This window comes from Barbus barbus (genome assembly GCF_936440315.1).
Source record: "Barbus barbus genome assembly, chromosome: 41".
Lineage (NCBI taxonomy): Eukaryota > Metazoa > Chordata > Actinopteri > Cypriniformes > Cyprinidae > Barbus > Barbus barbus.
In genome coordinates, this window is record NC_136719.1 from 22,257,510 (window position 1) to 22,282,019 (window position 24,510).

General features: G+C 35.5%; 1 protein-coding gene across 1 annotated transcript in view; it reads right to left on the bottom strand.

The window, feature by feature from the left end:
- LOC306860168 (actin remodeling regulator NHS-like) overlaps positions 1–24,510 on the bottom strand; it is a gene marked incomplete at its 5' end in the record, with an annotated part of 104,226 nt that overhangs the window by 15,530 nt on the left and 64,186 nt on the right. Inside the window, 3 exons of the mRNA XM_079401728.1 lie at positions 845–889; positions 978–1,114; positions 2,654–2,806. Of these exons, the coding sequence (XP_079257854.1) occupies positions 845–889; positions 978–1,114; positions 2,654–2,806 (335 nt within the window). The remainder of the gene's footprint in view (positions 1–844; positions 890–977; positions 1,115–2,653; positions 2,807–24,510) is intronic.

A 24,510-nucleotide genomic window follows, 5' to 3' on the forward strand; every position in this document is an offset into this window, starting at 1 on the left:
CAAAATAATATTGGGACAGAAATTTATACATTTATGACAGGAAAATGCATTTTAAAAATTCAGTGGCGTTTGGGTGTCACCCAGTGGCTATTTTTGGTATAGTGACAAAACAAATCTCACAGGAACCGCAATTTTTGTGATAACTTCAAATTTGGAACATAACTTAGTTAGACATGCAGTTTTGATTATATAGCAATTTTAGATTCCAAAATATTTTGTAAAATATTTATTTGATATAAAGTAAACTTTTTTAGTACAGTAAACATTTTCTTTACAGTAAACTTAAACTTTTTTTCACTTTCATTGTTTTTTTTTTTTTTTTAAATGCCAGCCTTAGGCATGCATTCCATTTAAGTCTGTGTATTTTCATGTTCAGAAAGGGTATGACAGTTAAGAGGCTAAAGTTAATATATGAATTACATTTAAATGTACTGAAATGCAATTTCATCATTTTAAATGTGTATTTAAATATATGTAAATACATAACATACAGCTTTCAATAGAAACAACATTAAAGTACTTTAGTGTACTGTAAATGTTTGGCAGTAAACTTTAACCATATTTCAAAGACAAAATAAGAAAAAGTGAAATTATATGCAAAGACAATTTAATTGCATTTAGTATAAATTTAAACTATGATCTATTTTCATTTAATTTCAAATAACAAGCAATAAACTGTCTGAAAATATTACATTCAGTATGCGCTTAAGTAAAATATATTAGTCGCATAATTAGCATAAGAGGCAAAAATATAAAAATAAAAGGACAACAAGGATGGAATCATTCAGCTAAAATCAAATATCTCCATGCAGTGTTTGAGCGTGACACACAGGTGTGTGTTTACCTGTGCTTGTGTTGTCTGAGTTTCTATGTCTCTCTCTGTCCTTTCCTAAACACACAGACACACCATCATCAACACTCCGTCTACAGGAATCACACTATAGATCAGAGCTGCAGGCCGGTGGGCCTATGTTTACCATGGGGAGGGGTCTGTCTCTCTGCTGGTGTCTGCGGTGAGCTTGGGGCGATGGGTAGGTGGGCATGGGCGGAGCCATGGAGATGGAAATGGTCACCCTGCGCTCTCTCTCGCTGACCTCCTGCCTCTGCTGCTGGTCTGATGAGCAGTTTCACACACAACAGACAAATCCGTAAGTCAGTTTTGTCAAATGAAGAATTATATCTGGAGCAGAAAATGGAGCTGGACGGGTTACACTGAAGCTTAATACTTACTGTTGGGGTTTGTTCAAATCATTAACTTTACCTAAGAGCAATATAATAACACTAGCATTTAGAAATAGCATAGTGTGAATTATATGAAATCATGATCATAATAATAAATCATAATAATGATGTTTTACTTTTGTCTTTTTTTTTATTATTGTTTTACTTTTGGTTCTTTTTGGTTTTACTTCTTGACATTTATAATTGATATGTAAAGAGGAAATAAAAAAAATAATTAATGTATCATAGCATATCATTTTTGTAATTTGACGTTCTTTTGCTGCTTTTCCCATTTTGCATTACACATACAAATAAATTTATTCTGTTTTAAGAATATAAATTTCATATTACTATAGTTTTAATACATACATATATATATATATATATATATATATATATATATATATATATATATATATATACACACACAGTATACAGTATGTGTGTGTGTGTGTGTAATTCATTAATTTTACTCTCTCTCTCTGTCTCTATATATATATATATATATATATATATATATATATGTACGTATATTCTAAAAAAATGACAAAAGCACTTAAAAATTACTAAAAGTAAAATTAATTAATTGAAAATGGAAAATAATATCCCGTCATTAAGTATTGTTATTGTTGACTGAAAACGAACACTATTAAAAATAAAAAATAATTTATCTTATTTGACATTAAATAATATAAAATAATATACATATTAGACAAAAAAATAAAATTTTTGAAATATTGCTGTGGCAAATAACTGAAGTAAAATAAGCTTAAGTAGTAAAACTGCTCAAATTAATAGTGAACTAAAAATAAATAAACTAAAGACATATAGAAATATAAAAAACTAAACTAAGAAAAATGACAAAATTACTCAAACTTAAAATGAATTAAAATGAAAACTGCCGATTGCTATCCTGTCATTTACAGTGTTGTTAACAAACTATAACTAATAAAAATATTTTCCTTAAAAATGTTGAAATGAAATGGAATATAAATATTACATAAAAAAAAACTTACAAACGAAAATTAGAATTGTTTCCTTGACAAATAATTGAAATAAAATAAGCACTAAAATTACTAAAACTAAAACAGAAGCTGAAAAAATAAAGCAACCTTTTAAAAAATAAAACAAGGTAACAACATTACTAGAATTTAAAATAAAAATATAAAAATAATGTTAATTCAAGATATTAACAAATACTACAATAGTATATAAATAATACTAAAATAACACTGGTTCTTTAGAAAAAAAAAGAAAACAAAAATCCCATTATTTATTTTTGATGCTTCCATCTACCTCCTCTAGAGAGCAGTGTTCACTGCCAGTGAATGGAGGATTGTGACTAGAGAGAACAACTTTGCTTAGATGAGCTCAGAAGGTGTTCACTGAGTGATTGGTAACTGATCAGTATTGATTTATAAGCGCGTCTAACCTCTGTACAGCGCCCGCAGGCTCTGTTTGGCATTTCGATGCAGCTCTTCCACACACGCGGGCCGAGTCGATGGCAGGAACACATTTCTCTGCAGGTGCCATGGAGCCTGATAGTGTCCACTCAGCTTACTCTCAATGTCCAGATTAGATAGCGCTGCAGATGTAAAAAATAAAAAGTTACCAAAATATCACTTGTACATTAGTAACCATACGTTTTATCATTCATGTTGACATCTTTAAGACAAAAATAGTTTTTCAACATATATTTCTCCTTATTTAGCGTAACCCTCAATACATTTTGTTATATTCAGGCATTATTGCACATCCTCTTGACTTTAGCTTTACCAAGATAATCTGTTCACACAAAATGAAACAATAGTATTCAGTTGATATGAGCTGGTTAAGACTGTAAACCTTTAACTTAGTAGCTAAAAACTAAACCTGCTCTAATGACTTCCTCAAATGCTTTCAGAGAATCTGCAACTGGTGTGAAGAGCAAATAAACTGAGTAGCTGATCAAATAGCCAAACATTAGCAAAACAATAGTGCAATCTGCCAGTGGCTAATGTATCACTGTGTGAGAGACAAAAGGACCTAATGGAGCCAAACACTTGATTCATGAGCCTAAACCAAACACCTCTACACGCCAGCACAGTCACAGGAGTAGCAAGACAGTCACTAAAGTCAAGGCCTTGGCACTAACTATCCATCCATCCATACTATTTGTGGTTGAAAAGTAAATGCATGTTTTGTGATTACACATATTGCAGACACATGTCTTAGTTATGAATAGACATCGAGTGTCTGTGTGTCTGGCTGGGATGCTGCAGGCAGTTTTGACTACAATGTGAGTGAATAGACATACAACTTCTCTTCCTCTGCCGTCATTAGCACACAGCATCTTTAATGCAGCACAATCTAGGTCACAAACTCAATAGAGCACAACTCTGTGTCTGCGTTATCTCTGTGTGCGCTCCTTTAAGACACACACACAAACACACACACGTGCACACACACATTTCAATATCTCGCACACTTTACAGCAAAATGACATTTTATGATGCAAATAATAAATGTGCTTTCTATGACGTCTGTATATGATCAGTAAAGTAAAAACAATTTGCCAGTATTCTATGGCAACATTGGGTAAAAACTGGTAAAATAAAAATTTGATTCTTGTTTTTTAAACAACTAATATGTGACAATATTTAATAACATTTTTTACTTAGCATTTACATTTAAATTTACGTATTTTCCCTGATGCGTTTATCCAAAATTAGTTAAACTGCATTCAAGATATATTTTTCATCAGTTTTATGCATTCTCATTTGTCATACACTACTATTTAAACATTTGCGGTCTTTTATTTTTTATTAATTAATTAATTAATATTATTAATCTTATTATTATTATTTTAGAAATGTATATTTTTGTTCTTCAAGAATGCATTAAATTTATCAAAAGTGACAGTAAAGACATTTATAATGTTACAGAAGATTCTATTTCAAACAAATGGTCATTATACTTTTTATCAAAGAATCCAGAAACACACACGCACACACACACACACACACACACACACACACACACACACGCACACATACATACACACATTCAATGCTGATAATGTTTCTTGAGCAGCAAATCAGCATCTTAGAATGATTTCTGAAGGATCATATGACACTGAAGACTGGTGTAATGATGCTGAAAATTCAGCTGTGCATCACAGGAATAAATGACATTTTACAATATATGAAAACAAAAAAGTTTGAATTGAAATGTGTTTTCACAATATTACTGTTCTTACTGTATTTTAGATCAAATAAATGCAGCCTTGGTGAGCATAAGAGGATTGCTAAAACAGAAAACAATCTCGCCAACCCCAAATTGTTTCCTATCCCAAAATTTACACAAATCACATTTAAAGATGATCCTCTACAACACAGACATGCTGATCTACAGAGCGTGACATCGCCCTAACAAAGCCTGTTCCACAGACCTCTTCTAAGATGCTTCATGGATCTTGTTTACACCAGACAAGAGGCGTCTGCTAAACATTTCCTCCAGTACCTGCTCTGTGTCATCCTGGACTCGTTCAGCTCATATTCCTGTTCTGCAGACAACCTCTGCCATCCCATACCCCGCTCCCCTTTGTAGCTTTGCCAGATTATTCCTCTAATTTTTGCCCTCTGAGGATTTCTCCCATCTGGGACTGGATTCAAAGGTTTTGTTTGAGGGGAATATCTATCTGGAAGCAAGCTGGACCGGAGTTCTGGGTCTTGATCAAAGACACCTGACTGTGAAGATGAACCGACCCTCAGATGTAATCGCTGCCTTTCACTCTGCAAAATAAAGCTTCCAGAGACAATTTCACATGTTAAAGGAGAACCTGTGGTTCAGAGAAAAACCTGCTTCAAAGAACCCATGCAGGCCTAGCTTATCCTCTAGAACCAATACACTGATCTGAAGAATGTAACATTAAGAACTTTCCTCCATTGCAACTAAAGAATTCAACATCACTCTTAAAAATAAAGATTCCAAATGAGGGCTTTCTCGGCAAAGCCATAAAGGAACCATTTTTGGTTCTCCAAAGATCCTTTCAGTGATCAGTTCTTAAAAGAATAATTTTCCACTATAAACAACCTTTTGTGGAATAGAAAGGTTCCATGGATGTTAAAATCTGAAAATCTTTTCTGCTCACCAAGGCTACAATTATGGAATTAAAAATATGGTAAAAACTATAATATTGTAAAATATTACTATAATTTAAAAGGACAATTTTCTACATGGATATATGTTAAAATGTAATTAATTCCTGTAATGCAAAGCTGATTTTTCAGTATCATTACTCTCATATTCAGTGTCACATGATTCTTCAGAAATCATTCTAATATGCTGATTTGCTGCTCATCAAACATGCATTATTACTATCAATGTTGAAAACAAGTTTTTGCTGCTTAATATTTTTGGTGGAAACTGTGATGCATTTTGTTTGAATAGAAAGATACTTTGATGAATAAAAAGTCCAAAAGAACAGCATTTATTGGAAATATAAATCTTTTGATCGATTTAATGCATCCTTGTTGAATCAAAGCAGTAATTTCTTTCAAAAAACATATCACTGACTGACTCTAGTGTACTCTCTGAGAGATCATAAGTCAAGTCAAAAGATCTAACCTCTGATCTCAAGCTTCATTATGCCAAACATTCTCAATGACCTTGAAAATATGCTTAGTGACCGTTGCTTGAAGGACTAATCTGACAAATCCCCAACAGCACGTCAGTTTCTGTTGTTTAATTGCACTTGCCTATATGGATGAGGTGAAAATCGTAGCTTGATTTACCTGAATTCACCCTAGTTTGATGTTTATTTAAAGTGCCACCCCTCTAATCTTGGGATGAAATGTTCCCATCCATTAGTCTGAGATGACTCATTCTGTGAAAGCCACAGCATGGTAAATAGGGTGATGGTGACTGGGCACTCAGTGTGGTGGAAAACACGGGGAAGGTTTAAACCGGGGTTTCCAAGTATGCTCCCCAAGGGTAGACGCCCGCTGAGGACTGAACTAGTGCCCTTCTTGGTTGTCTTTATCCAGATAGACATGGCTCCAGTCAACCATGGTGATCATGGTACCATCTCAGTATCTCGGCCCTTGAGCCCCTGCAGCCCATCAACACGAAAACCACCACTGATGTCCAAGATGCCACCATGCAACTAAACACACACACACACACACACAAAATCACATCATGCGACTGAACAAACGTCTCGGGTTACGTATGTAACCCTGGTTCCCTGAAGGGAACGAGACGCTGCGTCGAAAGCGCTAGGGGAATGCCTCCAGCGTGACCGCACTCTGAACCAGAGTGTAATCTGTCCGATGGATGGGCGAGACGTCATAGGCGGGTGATGTCACCGACCGGGAAGCATAAAAGCACGTGCGGTGGAGTCGGCGTTTGCTTCTAGGAATGAAGCAACCGCTCGCAGGGATACAGGAAGTATGGCCTCGAGACGCAGCGTCTCGTTCCCTTCAGGGAACCAGGGTTACATACGTAACCCGAGACGTTCCCTTCCAGGAACTCGAGCTGCGTCGAAAGCGCTAGGGGAACGAGATGCCCACGCCACCAGACTTCCAAGTACCTGCCCTGTGTGTATAACTAGGAGCACAGCGAGGGCGAAAGAACAGAAGAGCCCGGAGTGGCCCTAAGATCAAGGTCATAGAACAGAACAAAGGTGAGGGGCGTGGACCAACCCGTAGCATTGCAGATATCCTGCATCGAAACCCCTGCCAGAAAGGCTTTGGAGGCCGCCATACTCCTGAGGATTCATAAACAGAGAAATAGTATCCACAATCCACTTAGAAGCAGGCAGACCCCGCTTGGCACATACAATTAAGCTTCTATAAAGTTGATAAAAATATATATTTAAATGTAAAAATAAAATCATATATATATATATATATATATATAACAGGTTATTTATAATCTTGTGCATGTTTTTGTAGTGAAAATACAGAATTGGTGTGATTTGACCTAAAAAGCAGAATGTTTGGTACTGTGGGAGGGGTCAAATGAGGACAATGCATAAATAATAAAGTGCATTAAAAACAAATGGGAACAGTGATTCTGACCCAGAAGCATTTCTATAAATCCATAATAGGAAACACAATAGGGATAATCCAGGCCGAGGTAGTTGTGCTAGCTAATGGGGCTAGGGCTTTCTTCCTCATAAAGCTCTTTGTTTGTTAGTTGTTTAGCGGCATGGGGTAAAGAGCAACCCAGCAGTGAGCTCTGACAGCTCTTTCTTTCTATTCCTTCACAGTCCAAACACCTCAGTCATCTCAGAGAGAAGGGCATTTGTCTATGTAGGTCCTTTCAGCAGCTGTTGCACCTAATTGATAAACCCCTAAAGTGTTTCCACACTAAACTGAGAAAAAGAAACAAGAGGGGTGAATTTACCACTTTTGAGCATAGCATTTCAGTGTAAAAAGTGCTGCACATTTTCCAGGTGATCATGGGAGCAGTTATTCATCAAATTATGCTTAAATAATAGAGATTGCGCTTTAGAACTGGCCATCAATCCATTCAACCAAGTGTTAAACAACAAAGGCAACATGCAAATAAACAACGCTATCAACGAGCACAATTCTTTCTTAATGAATTCCCCCTTCTCCACACAAATCAAGAGAAATCTCAAAGGTGGCCAAAACAGTCGCCTCCAATGCCTCTGCTCTGCAAAGACATGAGTAAACAGCTACAAACAATAGAAATGGTTCATGGAGACCGCTTGTCTACTGATGGTATCATCTGAGATAAGCCAACAGGCTTATTCTGGCATGAGAAGTGGAGATGGGAAACAGAACCGGCTTTATCACTGAACCTTTTTCCTTTCCTGATGTTTTTCCTGGTTTTCTTTGCTATCTTTCCAAAGTCAGTGCTATTCTTCTATCATCAATGTTATCCATGGATTGAACATGTACAACTGCCATTTTTAACACCACAGATGGAAAGCTAAGATGAAGTTGGATGCCTGGCGTGGAATCATGCCGGATATTCAAAAACCTCAAACATTCATTTTCATTTTGGAAGTAAATTTAATAGATACTTCAACTACAATGGAGCATTCTTTCAGGACATTTTATGTAGTAACAGTGTTGGATTTCATAGTGCTCTCAGCAATATCTTCATCTCAGCTCTTTTGCTGTAAATATCAATGGTGCAGAATCTAACCTTGATATGGTTTATTAACCTTTATAACCTGAAAAAGGCCAGCGATTTACATCAGTGACAGCAATCATTGCCAATGCAACCAAACAGTGCAAACTTAAAGAGATAGTTCACCCAAAAATGAAAATTCTGTCATCATTTACTCACCCTCAAGTAGTTCCAAACCTGTATGAATGTCTTTGTTCTGCTGAACACAAAGGAAGATATTCTGAAGAATGTGGGAAACAAAGCAGTTCTGGGGCACCATTTTTTTTTTCCTACTATGGAAGCCAATGGTGCCCCAAAACAGCCTGGTTACAAACTTTCTTCAAAATATCTTCCTTTGTGTTTGGCAGAAGAAAGAAATGCATGCAGGTTTGGAACTACTCGAGGGTGAGTAAATGATGACAAAACTTTCATTTTTGGGTGAACTATCCCTTTAGTGCAAATACCTGATGTCATGCATTATGGCAACTCCCAATGGGAATCCAGAGTGTGGGCCATCTGATCCACCAACAGATATAATAACTTAAGGGACAACCTTGCAGATTTTCAACCAGCTTTGTGTTGTTACAATGTCAGTAGTATATCAGAAATATTTTGTTGATAAATAAACTGGGACATCTGTGTGAAATACAAAGCTGGTTGAAAAGCAGCAAAGTTGACCTTTAAACAGTAGTTTATGATGCACGTACGTATACTTGAGTTCTGCAATAATTATTTTCATGTTATGGCCAATATCTGATGCAAAAAAATACAAAATACAAAAACTATAAATAAATATAAAAATAAAATACTATTTTAAAATGTGCATGTTTTAATGCTTAAAATATCCTTTTATTACACATTCACATTTTTATGAATAAATCAGATACATGAATAAAATAACATTAAATAAATGGCTGATGCACAATTAAATATCCAATTTCACCCATACCAATATGTCATGCATCCCCTTTACAGCTGACTTGCAAGCAAATGTATAGTGACTTGATTACCACCAGTAATTTTAACCGCTGCCAATGTGAACGTACCTTAAGGCTGTCCTGTTTCCCAAGCTCAAACCCCCCATCTTCAGTCTACAGTCACCCTCTAATCATCAGCCACTGGTTGAGACACGAACCCTGAGCCAAATTCAGGCTACTGACATTCCCTAATCCAAACACACCTTCCGACGTGGGAAAGTCTAGCCCTCCAAATGTTAGCCATTAATTTCAATGACACCACACCTCGCTGAAGACCACCTTCCCTCCCCTTGGGTCACACCACATTTGGTATTACCACAACTGAAATGTTTGGGTTTACTTACAGAGGAGCCAAACGAACTTAAGTGTGCCAATTCAGCAAATCTTCCAGGTACAAATTATCACAACCATCCAATGCTTATAATAAGTCCATTGAGCCACAGAAAAGGCAAAGCAATGCATATTTTACATTGTAAATATGATGCAAAAGTATATGTAGCAACATTCAAAGGACATGAGTTCACTTAAGTTGGAGTTTCTAGGCTATAAAACAAACTACATCCAGGGAAAAGATTGCAATGCAGGAACTGACAGTTATGGATCAACTCTAAAACATAAGAAGCCATAAGAATCTACAAAGTGTAGCATTCAAGATGTCACTGTAACAGGAGACATCTACTGTACCTTTAGACCTCAACGGCATGCAGCATCCGAGAGCCATGACCGTAAGCGGAGCGTCTGGTCAGCAAGGGATGAGTATGTCTCTATCTCTCCTCGTTTTTTTCTCGTGTTTTCATTTGACTTTCTGCTTCAGCCCCCTGGGGCTTGTTCATCACCCCCATGGAATCACAGTACACTTCTCTCTCTCTCTCTGACTGACTGACTGACTGTGACCTCAGGCTACTTTCAGCTCAGCTTTGCTGCAACATCTGCAAACCCCCATCCCCCCCCATCCCCCCCCCCCCAATCTCCACCCTGTTACCCTAGATGTCCTCTACCCCCCATAGATGGTGCACATGGTTCAGTCCACCCACAACTATAATCCCTTTATGCTTCACTGGAGCGGTCCAAAGGAAGGAAGCACAGGGTCGCTAATCCACACTGCTGCCGGTGGGAAACTAGACAGTTAATGCTGTTAGTTGCACAGGCTCATGTATGCATGTTTGATTCACATTGATCAGCAATTCAAGGCAACCTAAATAATTAAATAACTAAGTTGGCATTCCAATGCTTATAAAAACTGGGGCTCTTTTAAAACTCTCTGTTTGATTGTACAATCCGACATGTTAACTTTTGGTTCAACCAATGGCACAAGTTTGAAGGCAGGACTACCTGTTTGTCCAGATAATTGTGGATAGAGGTGTTTGGGAGACAATCAATATTCAGTCTTCAGTGGAGCAGAAATTACAACCGCTTTTAAAAAACATTTATTGATTTCCAGGCTGGAACAATTAAAATGTTTCCAAATAATTTTCCCAAATATTAATCTATAGTAGAACTGCATTAATATTAACTAATGAAGCTGGAAGACATTGCAATCAATATTGGGGATTCAAAACATAACATATTCTATAGTCTTTTCATCAGGGTACCCCCATCCACAACATAGTGCCTAAACAAAACATTTACATCTGTAACTTTCTCCTGGGCACCAGACTAAAATAACTGCATCCTGTCTATTGATAGCCCCCAGTGAAACAACCCGTAAAACAAGGAATTGATGATCGTATCGCTCTAAAGAAGCCAGTGTGCAATTTACAACCTATTCTTTTCAGACACAAATCAAGGTGGAAATGGCTCAGTTACTATAGTAAATGGGTGTATGTGCTATGAGTTGTGGCTAGTGTATTATCAGACTCGCATATACTGTAGGCCTGTGTGTGTGTGTGTGTGTGTGTGTGTTATGTTAGCTGGTACACCAATCACTGCTTTGTCATGGTGGTGTAGAAGATTCAGAGAGGAGGCAGATAGTAAACTGCTGCAAACCAGCTCTATAACCTGGCCTATATGACAGAACAAATACAATTTACATCTCCTTAGTGTGTCCATTGTTTTTCGAACTTTGTTCAGTTTTGCCAAGACACCTAAATCTGCCATCAAAAGTTGGAGACTTCAATATGAACTCAAAAATACTTCAAAAATACTTAAATATGAAGCATTTTACATTAAAAAACAATGCTATTCACATTAATTCTATAGCTCTACTGTATACTAACACTTATTTAATTTTAGGAGAAACATCTAAAACAAAGGATATACAATCCTGCTCCCTGGAGGATCTCAGCTGCATAAGTATTGCTGACTAAATGAGAGGAAACTTCATAAGGCTTTTACACTTGTGTCAGAAAGATGAGTGCTGATTACAAACACAATTATAGAAAAAGAGAGCGACAGAGCAAGAGAAATACTGCCTCCGTCTTAATCTCCTCTAATCCGACTCACTCTCAGCCTCCGCTGACCTTGGTGCCATCATGACCAAATGCTGGAGTGAGACCAGAGTGTTTAAACATACAAAGACCTTACAGAGCCGTTCACACTTGGGATAAAAGAGGCAGGGCTTGTGTAGAAGGAAGTGCATGCGTTTGTGTTATTAGAAGTTCAAATTTCCTTGCATTAGCAAATATTTTACAGTGTTGAATTGTGGTTGCAACTACGTTACATTGCAGAGCAATGTAGCTATTTAAACTTTCTATAAACCACACCATAAATTAAAAAAATTATGTAACCGAAACCTAACGTGCAGTTTGTGCATTTTGAAAACAGTCATGCTGCTTAATATTTTTGTGGAAACTTTTTTTTTCTTTTTTCTTTCTTTTCTTTTGTCTTTACTGTCACTTTTGATACAGTCAATGCTTTATTGCTGAATAAAATAATAATAATATATATATGTTTTAAAGTACAACTAAAATAAAACATTTTGGAAATGTTATGATAAATGTTTCCAAACTTAAAAGCATTTTTACATATATGTATATACATTTCTATAAAACATTTTTATCTTATTGCTAAACACTATATTTTTTTGACAACCATGGCAAAAAAATTAATTTAATTTGCTAACAACGTCAAAACAATGTTTCTGCAATGTTATGAAAATACCTTTGTCAAATTAAGTATGTAGAATAAAAATGTTTAAAGATTTGAAAGCTTTTACAATGTAGTTGTGTGTACAAAATGTAGATCTCCTGTCCAGGATAAATTATTAATTTGGGCTGATATACGATAAAAAGACTGTGAAAAAAAGTCTGATTGAATGAGTGAGAAGCAGGAAAGGGAGGAGCTTTAGTCTCAGACAGCAGGTAGACGTCCAAATATAACACGTCTAATGAGTCAGCTATAATTTGTCTGGCTTACCCCAAGGCTGGTGGGTCAGTGGATCTGCTAATTCATCACTGCTACCAAAGTGTGATTAAGTTTTCAACACCCTTGACAATGTGTCCTAAAGTCAGCATGTTTATATTTAGCTACCTGGACATTTGAAGGTAACTCTATCGCCCCCTTGAGGTTTGTTATTGCACACTTGCGGTTTAAGCACTTTTTCCGTTATAGCCATAGTTTCTAGTCCTTTTACTGAATATCTCCACCATGATCTTAGCACAGGAAGAAAAGCTTTCCCTATAATTCTATCTGTCTTTCTCCCGATCTTTCGCTCCTTCCTCTGTGATGAAGCTCTTTGATCTTCTCTAAGTAGTTGGAGCTCATAGATCATCCTGGAATGTGATTGTAGGTTTTATAAAGCCGCTGCCCCGCAGGTAACAACCACAGTCATTTTCATTACACACATTCAGGTCTTCCTTCCTGGAGACACCAACTTTTATTTAAATAAAAAAATACTAAGAAAATAAACGAGAGAAGGACAACAAGATCCTGTGAGTAAATGTATGAAACAATTTTTTTTTTTGCATTAGTACTATATAATGCAATTAATAGTACAATGCATTAATATTTTAGGTAGATTCAATTCAAAATATTACTTGAGTAGAGTTTATTAAACTTCCCATTTGCGATAGAAATCACCTAAAGAGGAAGCACAGGATGTCTTTTCTCCACTTTCTTAAACTAACATTGGATCGGGCGACTTGGTTCTCCAATCCAGGGCTAAATTGCAGTGGTTTAGTGTGTGACATACTGCCTGACCGCTAAAGCTAAGAGCACACATGGATGGTATTTTTGTGCTCCTTAAGAATGAATTAGACCAAAAATGTGCGTAGCGCTGACTGGATTAAACTATATATCCACAGTGTCCTGTTTTCAATAGCAGGACGCCAGTACCGAATCATTAAAGAGTCAAGTGATGTGGTTCACAAGACATTGACTTTCCAAACCAGAGCCTGTGAGACTGCAAACTGAACTCTGACAGAAATTAACTTCATTAGACGTTTCGGTCAGAACTGTCAAAGTGCATCAACATCAACTTATTTTAAAAGGTATGTGCTTCGCCACCATGAAAAGTACATTAAAAATGTGGTATTTTAGAAAATGTGTGAAGAATTTTGCTTTTAATTTATTTGGATAAAATATCGCAAATTTTCTCCCTTTAATAAAACAATATATTCAGTAAATTTATATATTACAACATTTGTTTTTCAAGAATAGAAATTTCGATAGAATGACATACATATTCAATTCTCTTGCAAAAATATTCACCAATTTAGATGTCAAAAAAGGTCATGGGTTCGATTCCCAGGGATGCATCAACTGATAAAATGTGTAACTAGAATGCAATGTAAGTCGCTTTGGATAAAAGTGTTACATAAATGCAAATGCAAACATAAAATCAACACAAGTTGATTCAAGTATGTATGCAATGCAAAAAGTGTTTAATTTCTTAACATGTGTACTTATTATGCACTTATTATGATGTCTCAAGGTAATTGCATACTGTATTTTTGGCTATACTAAACAATTAAATAATTTGCAGATAGCATTAGAGATAATTACAGGGGTGAAAATCTATTCAATTGAGCTTTACAAGAATACAGGAAAGGAATAATCTTGGTTAAATGTGTTCAATGTTCAAACAGTACAGCACAGCACTTGCAACACCAAGGTCAAGGTTCGATTCCCGGGGAAGGCATGCTAAACATATACAATGCAATATTTGAATGTACCGTAAGTTGCTCTGGACAAACAACTGCAAATTAAACTCAATCAACCATATGTAATAAGCAAAATAATAATATTATTAATTATTATTAATAATAATAATTAATATGCCAAAACAAACAAACAAATAATAATAATATGACTAAATAATAATAATAATAATAATCAGATTTCTCCCTCACTCAAGCAAGGAATCAATGTATTTAACCCAAAATATTTAGTTAAACTGCTCCCATGATGTGGCATACCATACTTATTATCATTGAGATACTAATATAGGTTTTATTAATATTTTAAATTAATTTAAATTTGATATATTTTCTGTTTTCATTAGCTATAGTTAAAATTTAAATAATTGTGTTGTGTTTTTATAATTGTTATTCGTTTTCTTTTTGAAAAACTGTCCATAATTTTGATAATAATTTATTAGTTTTTATTTCAGTTTCAGTTTTAGTTATTTTACTACATCATATTAAACTAAATGAAAAATGTTGCATTCATAATTAGCTGAAATAAGTAAAAAAATAAAAGTTTTATTTTGCTTCACGTTTCTTTTATTTCAACAAAAATATTATTTACAAAATATATGCATATACTGTATTTTTTATCATTTTAGTTAAAGTTTTAGTTAAATACACTGCACAAAAAAAGCTCTAAATAAGAAGATACTATTTCAGTTCTTCTATTTTTCAATTTCATGTTTAAATCAATGTTACTGGCCATTTCTTTTGAATTACTCATGAAATTTACTAGCAACTTCTGTTTTTGCTGTGTTGCTAAGCGGTCGCTTACTGTCTGCCATTAACTCTCTGTGATACTCTGATCCCTAGATGTGGCTCGGTTCCCTCTTTAATGTAATGTCATGACATTTTCTCCACCCATTCTCTCATCTGATCTGTCGGACTGGGTCTGGCATCTGTAACAGTAACAGCCTGGCAGAAGGCCACATTGCAAAGAAGCACAAACCCAAACTCAAGAAGCACTTATCCTGCCCATGGGAAAACTCTCCTAAACTCAGAGATCCATTCACAGTCTTCAAAACTCACCAGAACCCCTGAAAACAGCAGGTCCACTGGATGCTTTCACTTTCTAAACAAAAAAAAAAAACACCTTTACGAAGCCATAAATCAGCAGAAAGCGTTGCAGACCCTTAGAGCAGCTGTCTAATTTCAGAAATGAACGCAAACCCCAGAGTCCCAGAGAAAAACACTCTTCAAAGGCCAACAGGAGGAGTCGAGCAAGCGGCGCTCGCTAAAGTTTAGACGCACAACTTTTGTTTATCCAGCTGTGATTTATTACTCTGCACAAGAATATTTTCCACCTTCAGAGTTCATGACTGCACTTCGCTGGTACTATTGCTCACACTTACGGTTAGTGATGTGATCAAACACTAATTAAATGTAATCCGCAACATACTGTTTCAGGTGTCTTGTCTTGTAAAAATGATTTTTTTTTTTGTAACTAAAACAAAGATTATTGTAATATAATTGAATTTTTTTTTGTCTTTTTACCTCAAAATTAAACAATGCATCATCATTCTGAGTTCAGGACAGGAGATATCATGCCCTTTAGTGGTGTATAGGACAATGCCTATTTACAGGTAAACTAAACTTCATAGAATCTCCACAGCCACTTTATATCTCACAATATCTCAAACTGCTGTAGGTCTGAGAATTTTAGTAACTTTATATGCCTAGTTATATAACTGGGTACATTTCACATCAACAAATAATAATTCAACAATTACCAATTCTCCCTACTGACTTTTGCCTCAATAAACTCCTAATTTGCTGCTTATTAATAGTTAGTAAGGTAGTTGAGAAGTTTAGGAATGGGGTAGGATTAAGAGATCTAAAAGAAAGTCATGCAGAATAAAGCATTAATATGTGCTTAGTATAAGCCAATATGCTAGTAATATGCATGTTAATAAGCATGTTAATAATAATAGTGAGAATTGGTCCCTAAACTAAAGTGTTACCACAATAGATTATTGTAGACAAAACATTGAAAAAAAATGAGAGGACACATACAATTGTATGTACACAATGTCCACCACAGAAATATATAATAATGTCATATGATGCTGGCTTTTTTTTTTTTTTTTTTTTTTGTGGTGGGTTGTTTGTTCAGATATTCAAGGTACCTACAGTACATTCATTCAAAAACTATCAGGGAATTTTTATATTTCCAGGCCTGGAAAAGTAGTGGAACAATCTTCATAATAGAAGATAATCATGGTAGTTATGCTCAGTAGTAAACTATTTTGTTGGTGAGAAATTGCTGTTAGTGCAATCACTATGATTCTAGAAAAAATCTTTTTCAAATCCTTCTCCATCTACAGTAGAAGTGTCATGGAAAAATCATGGCAATTTATAAGTCAAAAGGTGTATGACACCTAAATATTAGATTCTGCCTTATGTTTTCAATTAATGTTGTGCTGTACGTACTGTACCTTTAAGAAACATTTTTATTGCACATTGTCTGTGTGATTTCTGCAGGGTCATTTTTGTGTGCTCTGCATCATAGACACACACACACACACACACACACACTCGTATGCACACATCGGACCTCCCACCGGTCATTTATCTGTACTGCCTGGGGTCACAGACATCACCACCTGCATTCACAGACTCGACCTTTGACCCCAGCCACCTCATTACAGCACTCCTAACAGAGGCAGAGCCCTCTGATCTGAGGCAGACTGACCCGAGGGGAAAGGTCAACTACTGGCCATGCTGATTTTCCTGCAATTAGGCTCAATGCTGGAGACCCCATTTTGAATTCAGCTAGCAGAGGTCGAGTTTCATCCAATCGCTATTAAGCTGATCACCACCTGAATACCTCATTCAGCCAAAGCAGGGTGCAAATTACTGGGGGTTTGGTGGTCTAACCACCCAAAATAAGAGCTGAACTAATTCAAAGGATGTGAAAACAAAGCATTCTGGAAATTATAAAAAAAAAAAAAAAAAAAAAAAAAGTTTTTTCAGGAAGAACCAAAACGTATTGAAAATGAAAAGTACATGGTGGTTTGGAAGAGTCTGAACCCTAAACTATTTAATAATATTAGTTAACATTAACTGTCAATGAACAATTTCTATTACATTTATGCTTCAGAGGTGTTTTCAAACAACATAACAGTAACCATATAAGGTATTATGGTTAACTAAAACTAAAATAAAATAACATTTAAATAAAATAAATAAAATGTAAATATTAGATAAAACTTATACAAATTTAAAAAGCTGCAATGGCAACTAACTAAAAATAACTAGAAAAGAATATAAAAACGGAGACCTAAGAAATAAAACTAAAACAATTAAAACATTTAATTGTTTACTTAATTGAAATAAAGCTGAAATCAAATAAAACAATATAAATTTAATATGGAAAACTTAAACTAAGCGCAAATTAAATTTAAGTTGAAGCACTAAAAATACGCAATAATCGCAATTAATCGCATCCAAAATAAACGTTTTTGTTTACATAACATATAGTATGTGTACCGTGTATATTTATTATGTATATATAAATACACACACATACAGTATATATTTTGAAAATATTTACATGTATATATATTTATATTCTTATATTTTATATTATGCATAAATATATTTAATATAAAAACATAACATATTTTTCTTAAATATATACATGCATGTGTTTATATTTATATATACATAATAAATATACACAGTATACACACATATATTATGTAAACATTACAAAAACTTTTATTTTGGATACGATTAATCGCATTTAAGCACTACTATAAATAAATAAAAACTAAAACTGAAACAAAAAAAATACTAAACCTAAATAGCAATATAAAAAAAACATAAGATCAAAAGGCAAAGGCAAAGGCACGTACTAAATTTCTAGAACTAAAATTTAAATGAAACCTGGAAAAGAAAAAAAAATATATAAAACAATTCAAAATATTAAATACAATTATTATAACAGTATTTAAATAATAGTAAAATAACTATTATTATTATTATTTTTTTTTTATTAGTTTTGAGATTGAGTTTTTTGTTATTTTTGTTATTTATAATTTGTTTTATATATTGCTATCAATCAGTCAGTTTTGGTAGTGCAAATATGTCAAATATATATTTTCAAAAAATAAATATTTTTTGTATAAATACAAAAAATAAACTTTTTTTTTTTAAATGAACATCAACTCTCTCTAAAAATGTCTGTACATATTTTCACCTAGTTAACAATAATAATAACAATCACACTCTGCCAACACCACCATGAGATCCCACATCAACAAAACGTACTCTTATATCACTTCACTAGAATTTCATATCACAATTAAAAAATTAAGTTTTGTTTTTAAGTCTCAGAAATGGTTATCTAACTGCGGTTGCTTACAATTCAGCTTGCACGATATGAAACTCAACTGAAAATCTGCTCGCATCTGGATTTTCACAGGCCTTTGAGTCAAAGAAGCAGAAGTTACAGACGCTGATGGCGATTCATTTGGCTGGAGGTCTGCTGGAGTTGTTGTGGAGAGAGAGAGAGAGAGAGTTGTTATTGAGAGCAGGCCTCCGTCATCGCTTCACTTCCATTCATGCAGACCCTCTGCCAATCCTGTAACTGCTGTGTTTTGTGAGCGAAGCAGGTTTGGCGGGATCAAGGGCTTTTTAGATCAGAGCAAAGTGTGTGTTCTCTGCAAAAAAAAAGCTCATTTTAAAAATGATTTTTATGACCCATGAAATGTTGAGCAGGCCATGAGAAAGAAACTCATTTGGCCTTACGAGCTCCAAGAACAACTTGCTAATCTCAGCGCAGTCATACCAACACGACGGCCACAAAAAACAAATTCAGCCTTCGTGAATGAATAAAGCATTAGCTTTGGCACGAAACAACACAAACATTCTGTTCTGAAGGCGGAGACACATCAATGAATCATCAAAAACTTACAAAGAAAGTCAACAAGACATTGATTATACAAAGCAAATAGTGCTTTGTGAATTATATCAGCATAATTATAAATGCTGGTTAACCATGAACACATTAAACTTTAACAAGTTGGCAATCCAACTCACTTGTGCTACAGACATGAATGGTATCTCAAAAGAAGTAAGTTCTTTAACAAATGCAGCACATGCTTTAATATGTCATTTTGATGCAACTTTCCAGAACACTTACTACCATTTATTATCATTGGAATACCATGTATATACTATGGTACGCGAGTATTTTCAAAGTATTTTGTGTAATGGAAGTTTTGTACGTGTCAAGCAGATATCATTTTTTTTTTTTTTATTAATTCAGTTTTAGTTTTAGTAATTGTAATACTTCAACTTAATCTTATTTCAGCTAGTTGCCAAGGCAAAAAAAATCTTAAATTTACTTTTTTTTTCAACAACATTTGCTATTACCACGGTACATATAATACACATGGTAATGAACATGGTAGAACCACGGTACTTTACCTCCATGATGGTGGGCCAGAGAAGCAGTATATTACTCTACAGATAGTTAAATTTGAGAGGGGGATAGTGAATTTAGGGAGTCCCCGTCTCACCCAGGTAGGAGTTTCTCATCCCTGGAAAATCATGGTCAAACAAAGACCCCGCTGTTACAAAGAGAACCCAGGAGATCCCGTTACAATTGAGACTTCACATCCCGATCTGGGAAAGTTTCTGCTCGACTGAACAAGCCCGACCTGAGAGCATCTCTCCCTCACGCCGACCACAACAGGAACACAGTCGCTGGTCTCAGAGCAGATCAAACATGCTTATCCTTCTGAAACGGGGAGGAGGAAAGAGAAAGACAGCATACAGTACATTGTACGGTTCACCCTCACGAGCGACCTGCCAATTAAAACATGGAAGAGAATAGTACGATGAATCTTTCATCACACGGATCGACTGCCAAACTAGCCCACCTCACAAAGCTTGTTCTGTTCTCTGATGTCATCTGTGATGATTTATCAGAGAGATGTACTTCATGCCAGAATCCTGCATGACTGAAAAATGGGTATATTATAGTTCTTACTCTAAATTCTGATTGAATGAGCTGAATTTAAACTGCTGTAAAATACAAATGTATCTGCTCTGCGTATTCTATATTAATGTACCATATTGCTGCATTGCTTAGCAACTGTGAACAGCAACGTAAGGAATATAATATAACTGTTAATTCTGATCATTACAATAAATAAATAATGTTGAACACTGGTGTCTTTTATCACCACGGCAGACCAGAACTTTGCTAAACAAAACAAACAAACAATAAATAAATAAACTTATTTGCAAGCAAAATTATTAAATAGAGATGCAATAATAAAAAAAAAAAAAAAAAAAAAAAAACTTTTTTTTTTTATTTACAATCAATATCATTTAATAAGGGGAAAAACATAAATAAATAAATAAATAAAGTTATTTATTTACGATCAATATCATTTAATAGGGATAAATAAAAAACGAAATAACTAACTGAATGAATGATTATTATTTAATAGGGACAAAAGCATAAACAAACAAATAACCACTGATTTGCTAACCAGCTAAACACCAGCAGTAAATAAATAAACTATTTACTTATTTGCAAGCAATATTATTAATATGTTTATAAGAATCTGAAAAACGCACAAATGTCAGGGGATGTCAAAACTTCTCCAGGGCTCCCAAACCTCATCTGTCATGGAGCCGACGAGACGAGAGGCGTATTAATGCATATGCAGAGCTTTAGTCATAGGCATAGTCATGAAACAGGCGAGGGTTATACAATGGCAGACAGGTATGTTGTAGTTAAGATAAAAGAGTGACCCAAAGACAAGCGTGGATCAAATGACGACGAACATAATCCAGAGGGCTGAGCAAACGGTTAATCCAAACAGACAGGTTATATTCCAGGCAAGGTGCAAACATAGTCCAAAACAGCAAGACAAAGAGATAATCCAAGACAGGCTAATAATCAGGAAACAGGCAATCAGGACACAAGACGTGACTAGCGTGACTAGACTTAGACTAGAACTAGAACTAAACAAAACTCAGATAAGACACTGGCTCCGTAAAGTGCTATCACTTGAAGAGCGATAAACGCAGACAATACTCTGAGTGGGTGTGTGATTGGTTGCAGGTGAATTCAATTAGTGCAATGGAACATGGGAAATGTAGTCCAGGGTGATGTGTAACAGTCTGTGTGGTGTGAGAGTCAATATAATGGGAGAGCGACCTCTGGTGGCAATTGGACGGAAGGCCATGGTCTGGATTCGTGACACCATCAGACCACAGAGGGTTAAAAAGAAATACAAACACAAATATGAACAAATACATTTATAATTTAGTTATTTATTTACAAGCAATATTATTTAATAGGGACAAAAACTAAACAAACAGACAGACAGACGGGCGGATGAATTTGAATGTGCTGTGAGACCATTATAAACCAGCTAAGACTGGCAAACCATCTGTGGCTGGTTTAATCGGTTTATTTCAGCAGGGAAATCATAGTGCCTGAATAGTTTTATTATAAGTGCGTGAGATATCTTGAATGAATGATGCATTTATATAGCGCTTTGTTGTGTATTGCTGTACACCCAAAGCGCTTTACAATCATGTGGGGGGGTCTCTCCTCAACCACCACCAGTGTGCAGCATCCACTTGGATGATGCGACGGCAGCCACAGCACAACGGCACCAGTGCGCTCACCACACACCAGCTACAGGTGGAGAGGAGAGAGAGTCACTGAGCCAATCAAGTGTATGGGGATTATTAGGAGGCCATGATAGACAAGGGCCAGTAGAGGGAATTTGGCCAGGACTCCGGGGTTACACCCCTACTCTTTACGAAAAGTGCCATGAGATTTTTAATGACCACAGAGAGTCAGGACCTCGGTTTAACGTCTCATCCGAAAGACGGTGCTTTTTGACAGTATAGTGTCCCCGTCACTATACCGGGGCGTTAGGACCCAGGTGAGCACCCCCTGCTGGCCTCACTAACACCTCTTCCAACAGCAACCAAGTTTTCACCGGAGGACTCCCATCCAGGTACTGACCAGGCTCAACCCCGCTTAGCTTCAGTGGGCAACCGGTCTTGGGCTGCAGGGTGATATGGCTGTCATATCTTCATTCCTCAAAGCACTCAAGGAATCAGTTATGGTTATTCATTTAACTTGAGTTTACATTCCACTTTAGACACACTGAATATACAGTGAATGAAATTCATTCTACTAAAAACACCACTACATCATTAAAGTTTATTGTAATCCTGAAAATTAACAGATGACAAAAGAGTGGAAGCAGGACAGAGAAAGACGAGAAGAGAGAAGGATGAATGGGGTATGAATGGAAAGTACACATCACTTCCTGTTTGAACAGATGTCAGATCACACTTATGATGTTGTTTTATGATGTACAATAAAGACTAAATGGTGAACAGGGATAACTAACTAAATATCTTTGATAAGCAATATTATTAAAAGTGAAGAAAAAAAAAAAAAAAAAAAAAAAAAAAATATATATATATATATATATATATATATATATATATATATATATAAATATATATATATATATATTACAAGCAATATTATTAATAAGATACAAAATTACATTATAATAACATTATATAAATGTCATTATGGTATATACTGTAGTTATAATTTATTGTAATTCATAATTTATTTGCAAGCAATATTGTTAAATATGAACATAAGTAAGTAAATACATATATAATATTAAGAGCTATATTATTAAATTGGGTCAAAATTACATATGCTGATATAATAAATAGTTATATTTTATTTCTGTACTTATTTGCAAACAATATTGTTAAATATGGTAATAAATATATGAATCACCTACAGCTCACGAGTTTAGCTTTAGTGTGAACACCATATTCCTCCTATTTAGCTGTAAATGCACAATATTCTCTCTCTTTTTTTGCATCTAGCCAAACTAATATTCACCAATCAATCATTAAAATAGCATTAAAATGAACTGATATAATCAATAAATACACAAATATCGAGGTTTGGAAAATTCTAAGGTTTCGTTTCACTTTTCTAACAAGCTTTCCATCAGTTCCCTACTTCCAAAAATGCATAAATACTCCCCACAAATTCTCCACGTGCAGCACGGGTCATCTGTAAAACACGGCCTGTGATTCTCCCTCCAAAACTAACACAGGCAAACTGAGCACTCTGCCCCACTTCCCTTTTACGAGCCTCATTCCGCAACCCACAAATCATTTTATGTACACACCACAGCGTCTATGTTCAGACGTAATTTTAACACGGAGAAAAATGCTGAGTTAATTGCATTGAAAGCAGCCAAGCTGACTGGAAAAGAACAGATTTCTGTGCGGGTCGTGTGAGATACACGTGATCTGAGCGCCATCCTTTGATCCAGGTTCTTCAGACTGCAGAGCGACGGCCAAAATCAGCTCGCATCAAGGTGCCTGTTATGTAACCATCTCACTAGTGTGATCGTATGAGCGTTTCTGCCTGCTGAGCCCTGTGTAATCACACAAATACAGAGAAACGCATCCAGTTTCAACAATTCCCACAGCTGTCACTCAACAGCTCTTTGCACGCCCACAAACACGGGGCTCGCACAGGTAAAAAGTTTGAGGGAAGGTGAAAGCCAGTTGAGAAATGAGGATGTGAGGTCAAAGAGACTCGCTTCACACACTCCAGAGGGCTTTTACATTTCCTCGTTTCATCATATTCATCGTTCTCCTGCAGAAACACACTGCAGTCACTCCAGTCTACGTCTGAGGAAATGTCAGTATTCCCAAAGGTCACCAACTGCCCAAAGCAGAAGAGGCACAAATCAGGCTAAAGCCATCATAGCCCTCGTCTGTCAGTCAGAGAAATGAGCCCAATGTGGAGAAATGCTGGCTGATGATCGGAACAACAAATTGGAGAGAGTGACTGACGCTGTACAATCAAAACCAAATGGTGTGGAATAGTCCAGAAAAATAACAAACAACTAACTCAACTGGTAGAGGATGGAGGCACAAATGAAGCTTTAAGGGTCATGTGACCAAAAGGCCAGAGTATATTAATATTAAGTTTACATAAATTGCTATTTATTTAATTTCTGTTGTCACTACTT